General features: G+C 48.3%; 1 protein-coding gene across 16 annotated transcripts in view; it reads left to right on the forward strand.

The window, feature by feature from the left end:
* Positions 1-14418, forward strand: part of GRAMD1B (GRAM domain containing 1B) — a 251804-nt gene that overhangs the window by 179316 nt on the left and 58070 nt on the right. Inside the window, exons 4-5 of one of the 16 annotated variants that reach the window (XM_067039211.1) lie at positions 11656-11722; positions 11968-12300. The exons of 10 other annotated variants lie outside the window; for them this stretch is intronic. In XM_067039211.1, coding sequence (XP_066895312.1) covers positions 11656-11722; positions 11968-12075 — 175 coding nt within the window. In that variant the 3' untranslated portion in view covers positions 12076-12300. Of the gene's footprint in view, positions 1-10235; positions 10596-11655; positions 11723-11967; positions 12301-14418 lie in introns of those variants that run through there. 5 more of the 16 variants (XM_067039208.1, XM_067039207.1, XM_067039213.1 and 2 more) reach the window with 5 other exon arrangements.

A 14418-nucleotide genomic window follows, 5' to 3' on the forward strand; every position in this document is an offset into this window, starting at 1 on the left:
TTGTAAATTTTCTGTTTGGATGATCTGTCCATTGGTGTAAGTGAGGTGTTAAGTTCCCCCACTATTATTGCATTACTGTCGATTTCCTCTTTTATAGCTGTTAGCAGTTGCCTTATGTATTGAGGTGCTCCTACGTTGGGTGCATATTTATTTATAATTGTTATATCTTCTTCCTGGATTGATCCCTTGATCATTATGTAGTGTCCTTCCTTGTCTTTTGTAACATTCTTTATTTTAAAGTCTATTTTATCTGATATGAGTATTGCTACTCCAGTTTTCTTTTGATTTCCATTTGCTGGAATGTCTTTTTCCATCCCCTCACTTTCAGGCTGTGTGTGTCCCTAGGTCTGAAGTGGGTGTCTTGTAGACAGCATATATATGGGTCTTGTTTTTGTATCCATTCAGCGAGCCTGTGTCTTTTGGTTGGAGCATTTAATGCATTCACGTTTAAGGTAATTATCGATATGTATGTTCCTATGACCATTTTCTTAATTATTATGGGTTTGTTTTTTTAGGTCCTTTTCTTCTCTTGTGTTTCCCACTTACAGCAGTTCCTTTAGCATTTGTTGTAGAGCTGGTTTGGTGGTGCTGAATTCTCTTAGTTTTTGCTTGTCTGTGAAGCTTTTGATTTCTCCATCAAATCTGAGTGAGATCCTTGCCAGGTAGAGTAATCGTGGTTGTAGCTTCTTCCCTTTCATCACTTTAAGTTTATCATGCCACTCCTTTCCGGCTTGTAGAGTTTCTGCTGAGGAATCAGCTGTTAACCTTATGGGAGTTCCCTTGTATGTTATTTGTCATTTTTCCCTGCTGCTTTCCATAATTTTTCTTTGTCTTTAATTTTTGCCAGTTTGATTACTATGTGTCTCTGCATGTTTCTCCTTGGGTTTATCCTGTATGGGACTCTCTGCACTTCCTGGACTTGGGTGGCTATTTTGTTTCCATGTTAGGGAAATTCTCAACTGTAATCTGCTCAAATATTTTCTCGGGTTCTTTCTCTCTCTCTTCTCCTCCTGGGATCCCTATAATGCGAATGTTGTTGTATTTAATGTTGTCCCAGAGGTCCCTTAGGCTGTCTTCATTTCATTCTTTTTTCTTTATTCTGTTCTGCAGCAGTGAATTCCACCATTCTGTCTTCCAGATCACTTATCCATTCTGCCTCAGTTATTCTGCTATTGATTCCTTCTGGTGTATTTTTCATTTCAGTTATTGTGTTGTTCATCTCTGTTTGTTTTCTCTTTAATTCTTCTGGATCTTTGTTAGACATTTCTTGCATCTTCTCAATCTTTGCCTCCGTTCTGTTTCCAAGGTCCTGGATCATCTTCACTATCATTATTCTGAATTCTGTTTCTGGAAGGTTGCCTATCTCCACTTCCTTTAGTTGTTTTTCTGGGGTTTTATCTTGTTCCTTCATCTGGTACATAGCCCTCTGCCTTTTCAGCTTGTCTATCTTTCTGTGAATGTGGGTTTTGTTCCACAGGCTGCAGGATTATAGCTCTTCTTGCTACTGCTGTCTGCCCTCTGGTGGATGAGGCTATCTAAGAGGCTTGTGCAAGTTTCCTGATTGGAGGGACTGGTGGTTGGTAGAGCTGGTTGTTGCTTTGGTGGGCAGAGCTCAGTAAAACTTTAATCCACTTGTCTGCTGATGGGTGGGGCTGGGTTCCCTCCCTGTTGGTAGTTTGGCCTGAGGTGACCCAAGAGTGGAGCCTACCCAGGCTCTTTGGTCAGGCTAATGGCAGACTCTGGGAGGGTTCACTCCAAGGAGTACTTCCCAGAACTTCTGCTGCCAGTGTCCTTGTCCTCACTGTGACACACAGCCACCCCCACCTCTGCAGGAGACCCTCCAACACTAGCAGGTAGGTCTGGTTCAGTCTCCTATGGGGTCACTGCTCCTTCTCTTGGGTCCCGATGAGCACACTGCTTTGTGTGTGCCCTCCAAGAGTGGAGTCTCTGTTTCCCCCAGTCCTGTTGAAGTCCTGCAGTCAAATCCCGCTAGCCTTCAAAGTCTGATTCTCTAGGAATTTTAATTCTTCCCGTTACCAGACCCCCAGATTGGGAAGCCTGATGTGGGGCTCAGAACTTCCGCTCCAGTGGGTGGACTTCTGTGGTATAAGTGTTCTCCAGTTTGTGAGTCACCCACCTAGCAGTTATGGGGTTTGATTTTATTGTGATTGCGCCCCTCCTACCGTCGTCTCACTGTGGCTTCTCCTTTGTCTTGGATGTGGGGTGAGTTCCAGTGTCTTCCTGTCGATGATTGTTCAGCAGTTAGTTGTGATTCTGGTGTTTTTGCAAGAGGGAGTGAGGGCTTCCCTGGTGGCGCAGTGGTTGAGAGTCTGCCTGCCGATGCAGGGGACACGGGTTCGTGCCCCGGTCCGGGAAGATCCCACATGCCGCGGAGCGGCTGGGCCCGTGAGCCATGGCCGCTGAGCCTGCATGCCCAGAGCCTGTGCTCCGCAACGGGAGAGGCCATAACAGTGAGAGGCCCGCGTACTGCAAAAAAAAAAAGGAGTGAGACCACGTCCTTCTACTTCGCCATCTTGAACCAATCTCTAGTGCCTGCTTTCTTGTGTAGGTTTTTGCCATGGCCACTGAGCACTCACTCTCATTCTGAAGATCTAGGAAATGGAGGGATTTTCATTCTGTTTTTCAGTGTGTTTCAGAATGTCCCCAAACATGTACATGATGTTGTGTTTTTGTGTAGAGAGAGCAGTTTTCTAAATCAAAAGAACAGAGCAAAGGTAATTGGGATAAATTAAAACCCAAAGATCAGGTAAAAGATAACATGGGATGACTTGATCTTTTCAAATTTGTTGAAGTCTCACAGGTGTCCTGAATAAACTTGTAGATATGCTTATAGTCTCTTGACTCAATTTCTCTTCTGTGAAACGGGAATAATAAGATTAAATGAGGGACTTCCCTGGTGGTTCAGTGGTTAAGACTCTGCGCTTCCACTGCAGGGGGTGTGGGTTTGATCCCTGGTCAGGAAACTTAAGATCCCACATGCAGCAGAGCAACTAAGCCCGTGCACCACAACTACTGAGCCCACGTGCCACAACTACTGAAGCCCACGCGCCTCGAGCGCACGCTCCGCAACAAAGAGAAGCCACCACGATGAGAAGCCCGTGCACCGCGACAAAGAGTAGCCCCGGCTTGCTGCAACTAGAGAAAGCCCACACGCAGCAACGAAGACCCAACACAACCAAAAATAAATAAATAAATGTTTAAAAAAAGAACACCGAAGCCTAGCTCTCACCCACACCCACACCCGCCCCCCCCCCCAGACACTCTGATTTAATCAGGTACAGGGTGTGACCAGGCATTGGGATATGTAAAAACTACTAGGTGTAGTAAAGTTTGGAAATCACTGACATAGACCATTCAGTGCCTTTATAACTGATCCTGGCTGAAAATGTAGGACTGATGGTCAGGAGCATTTTTTAAAAAGGAGATACTAGGAGTCAGTTATTCTATTTGGATAGGGTTATAAGAAAATTGGCAGAGAGTGTTGGCAGGCATGATGATGCGGGCTTTGACTAATATATAGAAGGATCCCCATCCCCAGCAAATTCTCTTCCCAGTGGGCTAGGGGATAGGTCTTTTCATCCTAGTGGGCTGCATTTGGCTCTAGGGAAAGGTTTTATCCTACTAAAGTTTGACCTAACGGGTGGGCATTGTTTTAGTGGCAGTGTTGGTTTACCATAGGGTGGGATTGGTGTTAGAGCTATCTGAATCCTCATCCCTCTCTCCCCACCCTTCTGGGCATTTCTTGCTTCAGGTTTTAATTATGTAGACATCACTCCTCCTCATGTGAGAGATGCAGTATCCATGAGATGTCTTGGGTTACAGCTGGATCAGAGGCAATGAATCTACCTATTCGGAACCCCTGACCCAGCTTCCATGGATTAAAGTCTGGGTTTGGGACCTCAGAGGTGGCAGAGTGGAAATCTGTGGACCATCAGTTCTCCTACATTCATGGTTCATAAAACATGGACAGGCATTAATTCCGAAAGATATTTAATAGGGTCTCCCGAGTGCCTGATGACCAGGGTACACCGAGCCTCTTACACTAAGAGACTGACTTAAAAGACCTTTAATGGTCCCTTCTCATATTTTAAATTCTTCGGAGACAGGTGGACCTCTCTGGACAACAATTTAACTTCTTTTTGCTCTTCCAAACTTCGTGAAAGACTGTTGTGTTTCTGTGTCCCACTTCTGCCTCCTTGCACCCCTTTCCCTCTTTTTTTTTTTTTTTTTTTTTTTTTTTTTTTTGCGGTACGCCGGCCTCTCACTGTTGTGGCCTCTCCCGTTGCGGAGCACAGGCTCCGGACGCGCAGGCTCAGCGGCCATGGCTCACGGGCCCAGCCGCTCCGCGGCACGTGGGATCTTCCCGGACCGGGGCACGAACCCGTGTTCCCTGCGTCGGCAGGCGGACTCTCCACCACTGCGCCACCAGGGAAGCCCCCTTTCCCTGTGTCTGCAGCCAGTTGATGGTGGCAGCGTTGTAGCCTATGGCATGGCTGAGAATGGACTGTGGGGGCAGAAACTCTGGTTTCTCTGTCCACTGTGTGATCTGGGGAAATTATTTAATCTCTGAGATATCTCCGTTTCCTCATCTGTAAAGGAGGGTTGATGTGAGGATTAAATGAGGGAGTGCATATTAAATGTATAAACTCTGTCTGGCTCATAGAGTGTTCTAGATGCTTTTAGCCATTTTCTTCTTACTGAATAACTCAAGGGCAAGGATGGTGTATTACTCCTCCAAGCTTCTTTCTGCTCATCCCTGTAGAGTAGTAATATATGGAGCATCAGTCATGAGATTGACCCCACACCACTAAGTTGAACAGGGAAAGTTTAATATGAAGAATCATTAACAACTGTAAGCGAGTGCAGCACACTCTAAGGAATATGGGAATAACAGAGGTAGGGAGCAGCCACTTCCTCTAGGAACAAATGTGTAAGGGTGGCCCCTTACACAGGGCTAAGATTCAGAGCTCATTCTGGAGGGCAGTGGCTGTTGCCCAGTATGTGGCACAGAAAGTTCCTGAGATGCTGCGGTGGCGGGGGGGGGGGGGGCACATAAACCGAAAACCACCCATGGGGTGGCAGTGATGCTTACCAGGAGGCTGGTGACCGCTCACAGGGCACAGCGCCAGCATCACAGGGTGAGGCAAAGAAGGGTGGATTTGGAGCTGGGGGGCAATCGATGGATAACTGGCCGAAGTAAGCAGGAAGGATAGAACTTACCTTGCAGGGTTGTGTCGAGGACTAAATGCGGTATTATGCTAGTAACTGGTTATGATTAAATGCCAATGACCTGGGAAGCGCCTTTTCCTCAGTGGGTGTTTATTTATGGTAATAGCATGGTGTGGTGCAGACACGGATTTTAGAAATAGTAGTGTGACCCTGGGTAAGGAGAGGTTTCTGTACTCAGTTTCTTCATTTATCTGATTAAATAAAAGTTTTACAGGTAAATATATAATAAAGTAAAATACGTGACTAGCACATGGTCGAGTCTCAGTAAGTGTTAGATCTTTGTTCCTTTTCCTGCTTTGACTTAACCCCACACGCTTCAGGAATCTCCTAGATGCTCGTGCTTCAGAAAAGCACTTGTGCTTTGGATGACGGTCGTGACAGAGTCAGGTTCACGGTTGCCTATCATTCCCCATAATTCAACAAATTCAGATCTAGTTAAAATCTTTGAAGTATCTGCTATGTAAAAATTCTTCTGTTTTTGTCGGGATGGGAGTCGAATTCAAAGATAAGACCTTATCTTTTATCATTCCCTACCTGCCTGTTCTTGTCCACAACAGCTGTTAAGCACTTGAGGTGAACAAGATGCTGTGTAGACGCCGACCTTCTTTTTATAGCATGTGATTGAATGAATGGGACCATTTGGTTCAATTGGATTTGCAGGTATACATTAACTTCTTTCTGTTCCCCAAGTCCTCCAGGGTGCTCTTTGGAAAGTGCTTTGGATACTGCACAAGACTCTCTCGGAAACCTCTTTTCCTTTCAAAAATAGAAACTAATGTCAGTTTTCCATATCTCTCCGGGAAAGGTTTAATTCAGAAAAAGATAACTACTTTTACCTCAATTTCCTAAATTCATTTACAGAAAAGCAGTTTGGGAATTTAGGCAGCAAATATTGCTCAGCCGTTGAAACGTGGAGATAGAGTCCAGGAGCAGGAGTTCCATCTGTCCAGTCAGCTCTGTCCTGGTCACAGCAGGCGCTCTGAGGCTCAGCCAGCCTCTTCGGAGTTTGTGCTGTGACTTTCAGGAAGGATGAGGCGGACTGTGCAATCTGTAAACGCTGTGAGTTTGAAAAGGCCCCTTCCCTCCTCATGACAAGTCAGTAGCCTTCTTTTCATACACAATTAATCGTTAAGAGTAGGACTCGGCTAAGGGGGTCTGGGTTTCAGAAACATGCTCTACTGTTTATTAACCATATACTATAGGAAGGTTATTAAACCCTCTTTCTCATGGTTTTCGTTCATCAGAAAAGCAGGGGTGATGAGTACCTGTTTCTTACCGTTGCTGGTAGAATTAAATGAGACCATCACATCAGAGGCTTGGCGAATTGCACTGCGTGTAGAAAGTACTCTATTTCTGTTTTTTGTTTGTTTAATTTTTGGCTGCGTTGGGCCTTCATTGCTGGGCGCGGGCTTTCTCTAGTTGCGGCGAGCGGGGGCTACTCTTCGTTGTGGTGCGCGGGCTTCTCATTGCGGTGGCTTCTCTTGTTGTGGAGCACGGGCTCTAGGCTCGCGGGCTTCAGTGGTTGTGGCTCATGGGCTCTAGAGTGCAGGCTCAGTAGTTGTGGTGCATGGGCTTAGTTGCTCCGAGGCATGTGGGATCTTCCCCAGACCAGAGCTCGAACCCGTGTCCCCTGCATTGGCAGGCAGATTCCTAACCACTGCGCAACCAGGGAAGCCCCTGTAACTTTCTTATTATTTAATGAGGTCCAGTTTGGGAGGAGCAGGCAAAGAACATTTTGGAAACTGAGGAAATGTCGTGCACATACCACATGCTTTAGGAACTGAGATCTTTCTTAGATCCAGACTCAACTGAAGGCTTTTGAATGCCTGTCTCACCACTAGAAGATATTTTTTGTTGTGTTTTTTAAAAACAGCTATTTTTAAAATCAGTACTGATAATAATTTTCATTTATTGGATAGACACTGTGTCAGATACAGTGAAAAGCTTGTTATTTGTATTTACCTCTCTTAATCCTCACACAATCCAGTAATATTCTGTTATTTTTGTGACTACTTAAAGAATTTAAAGTCTGAAGCCAGAGGCTAACTTCAGGAGTCAAAAAATTAGTACAGTAAGTCCCCTACATACAAACGAGTTCTTTTCCGAGAGGGTGTTCCTAAGTCCAATTTGTTCGTAAGTCCAATAAAGTTAGCCTAGGTACCCAACTAACACAATCGGCTATAGAGTACTGTACTGTAATACATTTATACTACTTTTCACACAAATAATACATAAAAAACAAACACAACAATGAAAACATTTTTAATCTTAACAACAGTACAGTACCTTGAAAAGTACCATAGTACAGTACAACAGCTAGCATACATGGGCACATTTTGTGTCTTTTAAAGTTCACAACTTGAAGGTTCATATGTAGGGGACTTAGTGTAATTGAGAGAACCAGCTTTTGAAGTCAGGTTTGTCTGATCTCTGTGTCTGCCCTTTTAACCCATTGCTGTCAATCTAAATCATGAAGATAATGATACTGTCGGGCTATGTAGAGCTGTTTCAGAAGAAATGTGAAATCTGTGCATTTTATAGCAGAAGAAGCAAAGCCTCCAAAAAGTCAGTATGATTCGTCCAAAGTCACAGAGTGGAGAAGGCAAGACAAGGGCTCGGGCCCACCAGCCCTTTTGTTTACTGTCTTAACGGAGGGCTGGACAGTCAGTGCAAGATACCTGTGCTGTGCCCAGTACTCCTAAGAGTTGGAAGGACGTGAAGGAAGTTGCCTGCAATCTTCTTAGGGAGATAAAACCAACAGAATGAACAACAGAATCTACAATTAAGTTCTGAATTCTGCACTACAGTTAGAAGCTCAGAAGTAGAGGATGTAGCCAGCTTCTCCTGGGTGCTTTTTCATACTTTTATTTTAGTCTTCCATTTTTTTCAGCCCTGCAAGAGAGGAAATACCTATTTTTGGCTTTTTCAGATGAACAAACTGCATCTGAGAAGGGGGTGGCGGGGCAACTTGGAGCCCCAGAGCCAGAAAGCAGCAAAGCATAGCTTTGAATGCAGATCTGACCCCCGAAGTCTGAGATCTTTCCCTGGAGTAACAGAAGGGGAGGTGGGTGGGTGGTCCACAGTGAGATCATCATTTCAGAAGAGGTGGGACTTGACCAGACAAGCGGGGGGGGGGGGGGGGGGGTAGAACTGGGGCAGTGCTTGCGTCCCAGGGCATTGCCAGCACACCTTTCTGTGGCGCTGAAATTCCTCTAGGTAACTGAGGTGGGACAGTTACCAAACCTAGGTGCTTCCTAAACACCATGAAGCTGCTATTCTCTCAACTGGTTGCAGGTAGAAACAATCCTAGAAAGACCTTTCTTGATGAGCCTACAGGGCTTGGCAATCATAGAGTGAGACTTTTTGCCAACAGATGCCCAAGAAGTATTAGCTCCCAGCCTGAGTCTGGTGAGCGGGACACAGGTGGCGTTGATGAATTATAGTTATTATTCACCTTCAGCATGTTATCCTGTGCAGCTGCAGCAGGCAGACAAAACTCTGCCCTTGAGGGACATCCAAAGAGTGAGAATGTGGGCTTCCCTGGTGGCGCAGTGGTTGAGAATCCGCCTGCCGATGCAGGGGACACGGGTTCGTGCCCCGGTCCGGGAAGATCCCACGTGCCGCGGAGCGGCTGGGCCCGTGAGCCGTGGTCGCTGAGCCTGCGCGTCCGGAGCCTGTGCTCCGCGACGGGAGAGGCCACAACAGTGAGAGGCCCGCGTACCGCAAAAAAAAAAAAAAACCAAAAAAAAAACAAAACAAAAAAAAAACAAAGAGTGAGAATGTGTAAACCAAAACTTTGCTACTCAAAGTGTGGTCCATGGAATAGCAACATGGACATCACCTGGGAGTTTGATAGAAAGGCCGACTCTTGGGCCCTCTATCCCTCCCACAGATACTACATCAGAATCTGTGGTTTAACAAGATCCTCAACTGATTAAAGTTCGAGAAACACTGAGCCATTGTTTTTGTTGTTTGGGGCCCAGGTTTGGTGTTCCTTCGCTCCTCCCCTCAAAAGATGACGGTGGTACTCAGAATTCTCACAGTCATACTTGGGGTGTCATGGGATTTCAGGTCAGGTGATCTGGATTCCCAGCTCAACCTTTCTTGCCGTGGGGACCCTCCACCTTTCCAGGGCTCAGCGTCCTTATTAATGTTAGTTGTCATAACAAGGCCTATGTATACGATTGTTGTGGAAATCAAATGAATTAATGTGAATGAAAGTGCTTTGTAAGCTGTGAATGACTTTCAAAGTATTCATTAATATCCTTGCTGAATAGAACACCTCTCATCTGAAAGAACATTCGTCTGGGGGCTGTTTCAGTACTAGTGCTACATTCCAGTGAGTGGACAGGAAAAAAAAAAACAATTTTGGGAGGTGCTGCTTAGAGTTTGAAAACTCAGATGACTGTGCTTTGTCATGAATGCAAGTGTTTTCCTTGTTAAGGGTCTGACCTGCAGGTATCATGGTCTGCTGCCTTGGAAGTCGGGAAGGCTGCGCTGAAGAGGCCGTTGCCATTTTCTGTTAAAGATTGTGGTCTCCAGTGCCGCCTTCCTCTTTTCCTCTGTTCCTGAGGCTCAGGCAGTAAGAGCAACTGTCATCCTTTGAAAGGCGCAAGGCTGTATTCTGAGCCAGGCACTTGCGTTTTGATTTAGTAGCACCTCCTTGATACAGGTTGACCTCATCGGCAACACGTGGGAAATAACTGGTGGCAGCGAAGGGAGCAGAATCTCTCAGGGGCATCGGCTTGCGTTTTGTCAGATTTGGGGATGGAGAGGAAATAACGCTCGTCGCCCCAGCGGCCCTGGCCTCCAGGACGGCGTGAATAATTGAGAGCTGGCACCAAGGAGTTGCATTATGTAAAGCGGCAGGCTGCAGGGTGTGCGTGCGCGTGTCTGCGTGCGTGTGTGCGAAGTGTGTCTGCGCGCCAGAGGGGTGCGTGTCTGAGTGTGTCTGTGCGCTATGCGCGTGCGTGCAGGAGCTCGGGAACAGCTGTCTGGGAGGGAGTCCGAGGGAGAGAGAGAAAGGGAGTGAGGGCCGGGAGAGAGGGGCTCGGCGTGGCCGCACGACCACACCAAGCGCCGGCCGCAGGGGAGGTGGGGGGAAGAAATTCAAGGGGAGTCACGCTTACAATTCCAGAGCGTTTCGAAACAGCAGAGAAAGGAAGCTCCCCCAGCTTGTGAGAGCCCTGCCCCCGCCGTTAGCCACAGGGCTGTGGGATGGTCATGGAGGTGCATGCCCTCCGGCATCCTCAGGGCCCCCCGCTCCCCGCCCCCTCCCCCCACTGCCCAGTGCATGAATGAATGAGCTCTGCCCTGCGCTCCACTACCTTCCCAATGGCTGCCAGGTTAGTGCTCACTCGTGCTGACGCTTGTGTGTGTGTATGTGTCAGTCCATCTTTGTTTTCTCCAGGCATTTTTTTGGAAGGGGCGCCTATGCAGGGGTCGGGTGGGGGACCTGTCTTATCTGGCTGCGTGCTTTTTCCAGCTGGTGCAGGTGGCTGGAGCTGCCGAGAACTCAAACCTTTCCCGGCTCAGTAAATCCGGAGTCCATGTTGTTTGCTTCTGTTCTGTGTTGGGGGATCTGAAAGCAGCCAGCGTGACATCATGCTGCAGAGATGCCACATTCTTTTTCCTCCCTGGCTTTTTTCTCTCCCCCTTCCTCACCTCCGTCATAGTAGCACTGCCCTCATAGTAGCACTGCCCGAGCTGAGCTTTGGAGCACTGAGGGGTGGGCCTGGGGCTGGTGGAGGGAGGGGTGGGGTTGAGGCTGGTGGGGGTCCCCTTGGCCAGCAAGACTTATTCAGGGTCCCCGAACTTGGAGAAAAGAGGCCAGAGGATTGCATTAGCGGTGCGTCACAGAGAGCTGGCCGGAGCTTCTGGGGGAGGTGTGGACAGGCCATGTGCTCCTGTTCTCCACCCACCGACTTAGCTCTGGGGTGCCCCTGGTGGGGGAGAGGTGACCAGAGCAGTGGTTAGCAAGGGCGGGGTGGCGGACTGGAGCGTTAGAAGGCTGGCCACCCTCTCAGATGTAGACAGATCCGGCTCCTCCTGCAGTGAAGAGCCCTGGGATGGGTGGATGGGTCCAGCTAGCAGGAGGAGGGCACCAGAGGGGAAGTCGATAGCTCCCGTCTCAGGGAAATAAAGGGATTTGTTTATTCTTTGGCTTAGCCGGCATTTGGCTCAGAGATTAGCCCTGTGTTTTCAGAAAATAGGTACCCAGTGGCGGGGGCGGGGGGGGGGCCTTATTCCCCCATGCCTCCTTGTATTGTTAGTTATTTGCTTAATTTAGGTAAGTGGAGGGTAGGGGAGGACTTGAAGCTCTGTCTCCCTGGGGACTCAGCCAAGCGCCCAGCCAGAGCTGGAGGAAGGGATCTTTGCCTCTTTACTTTCTCTGACACTTGTTAGCAGATCGCTTCTGTGGACACCGCCTGGCTCCTCTGCTTCCCGCCACTCCTCTCCCGGCAGCCTTAAGGTGGGCACGCTTTCCTCCTTTGCCTTGGATAGCACTCCATAGGTTAGCGAAGTTCGGGATGGGCTGGAAAGAGCTGGCTTTGGAAGAAGGGAAGAGAAAGGGACGTTGGGGGGAGCTGCCATTGGCAGGAGAGTGTCAGTGTCGAGGCCACGGACGGTAGTACCCCATTGGGGGAGAATGAAGGAGTGGGAGCTTCTGTCATCCTCCGTGGAAAAAAAACCCCCCTCTCTTCCCTGGCCCTACAGATTTCTTCTGCAGGCGACAGGCAGCCTGCAGCCCCTTCCTTCCACCGTGGAGTCGTCAAGCACAGGTGCCTTGTCGGTGGGACACAGATACCCTCCTCTTCAACTTGACGGAGGAGAGGCAGACTCACAGAACAGACCTTTTCAAGGTCACACGTTTTGTGGGACTAGGGTTTGCTAGCTGTTTCTGTAAGGGGCCAGAGAGTGAACACTTTGGGTTTTGTGGGCCAGGCCATCTCTCTTGTAATGCTTTGTACAGCAGAAGCAGCCACAGACGTATAAGGGTGAACGCACGTGGCTGTTTTCCCAATAAAACTTTATTTATGGACTCTGAAATTTCCCTTTCATATAATTTTCACATGTCACAAGATTTTTTTTTTTTTTTTTTTTCCCCAACCGTTTAAAAATGTAAGAACCATTTCTAGCTTGTGGCTCACACAAAAATGGGTGGTAGGCCGGATTTGGCCTGTGGGTCGTAGTCTGCCGACCCATGAATTAGTCCTGATTTGAACAGCCTGATGATCACCTGAGGCCTCCTTAGGAAAGTGTGACGGGCGTGAGCCGCCTCCACGGTGGGGCACGTGGTCGCACACACGCACCCTTCCGTTCCCGTGACACATGAGACAGGGCTGGATTCAGTTTTCCTAATGGCCTCAGACGGAACCTCACAGTATTGCTCTCGGCCAGCCAGGCGAAACCTCATCCTCTCTGTCAGTCAGGCAGTAAGGGTCCAAGGAGCAAATGCTTGGACTAGAAGGAGGGAAAACATTTGCTGAGGACCTGACATCTCCAGCATCTCTTAAGGGCTGTGGTTTTGTTATCTGGCCTGGAAATATGCATATAAACGTTCCGAATTGTAGTATCTCCCGAGTTGGGCTGAGGACTGAGTGGGTTCTTCTGCATCCCACGGGAACGTGGGTTTGTCTGGCTGGGGCAAGGAATGGTGGGGGCGGGGAGCGTCCCTGGTAGGGACGCATACGTACGTTACACGTGCACGCGCTCTCCTTAGCCTGGAGGCTGGAGCCAGAGACTCATAAGAGAAGAGTGACTAATTCCAGATTCCTCTGATTCAGAATATGACTCCAAAAATATATGTTTGCACTCTGATTTCCAGAGCACCTGGCGTGATGGTTCTGCTCTATTCTGAGGTCATCAGAGCACTTCCTTTCTGTCCTACAGCCGTTTCTGGGCTCCACGGTTTAAGGGGGATTGAGATGAAGTGGAATTCGTTCAGAGGAGAGCGAACCCAGTGGCTGTGTGAGGGGTGTGGCCAAAGGGACCGGCAAGTCTGGGGAAGAAAAGACTGAGGGAGCCTGAGAGCCACCTCAGAAGCGCCCTGCGGAAGAGGAGTGAGGTTTCTTCTGCACCTGCCAAGTGGGTAGATAGATATAGGACCTTTGGTGGGAAGCCACAGGAAACAGATTGAGCCTAAAATAAGAAGAGTTGTCCTCAGGTGAAATGAGTTACATCATCATTTAATGATCTCTCTGTCACTTGAGGTAGACTCTAAACAAAGATTAGATGGAGATGTAGGAGAAATGATTTTAAACTTCTAAAAATAAGTCTGAGGCATTAGATTCATTTCACCCAAAAGAATTCTAACAGTTTTTTTTTTTTTTTTTTAATCATAAAGAACTTGGCTGTTGGTAGCAGAGGTGGAAGCCCTGGAATTTTGTACTCTGAATATATTTTAAAGGAGGGTACAGCCTCTCTTGGGTGACATAGGTATCTGCTTGCAACCGGGCAGATTGGTCGACCCCTCTAACAGACCTCTTTGTTCTAAAATGTCTGTGATTTTAACCTCATTGTTATTCTTCAGCCTGTTTCTGTTTGATCTCTGGCAGAAAGTGAGTGAGAACTGGGTTTGAATCCATAGGTTCTGGGGGGGATGAGCCATACGCGTGGCTCAAACGGCGAGGGTCGGGGAGGAGTGACGGGAGGGTCGGGTGCACCCAATACTGCTCTTTACCCCCAGCTACCTATATACACCCTGCACACCCCTTAGCCGGCCCGCCTGGCTAGGGACTTGCTCCTGACAGCCCGGCAGCAGCCCCTGGTGCCTGAGATGGCGTGGCCCTGACGAGAGGGAAAGCTGCTGATGCTGAGTTAACTAGGGGCCCAGACTGCCTGGATCTTGTTTCTGGATCCTTTGCCTGATGTAGAGCTGGGTCCCTGTGTCTCAGAGAAGCCGCCGTTCTCAGTAGTTCACGGTGTGTCCTGTATACGCTCTTCGTCACCCCCTCTCACGTCTCTGTCTCTGTGGGGGGCTTAAGATATATTCACGCTCACTCTTCTTGCATAACGAACGCCGAAGCTCAGGGAGGAGGGGTTTACCCCCAGATCACACACAGCGAAGGGACTGAGTCGGCGGGACTGCTCAGCTCCCTTGACAGGTGATGAGGGGAACTGTTTGACTGAATCCAAGTAGGTCTTAACCGCAGGGTTAATTACATG

Source organism: Kogia breviceps, chromosome 7 (genome assembly GCF_026419965.1).
Source record: "Kogia breviceps isolate mKogBre1 chromosome 7, mKogBre1 haplotype 1, whole genome shotgun sequence".
Classification (NCBI taxonomy): Eukaryota; Metazoa; Chordata; class Mammalia; order Artiodactyla; family Physeteridae; genus Kogia; species Kogia breviceps.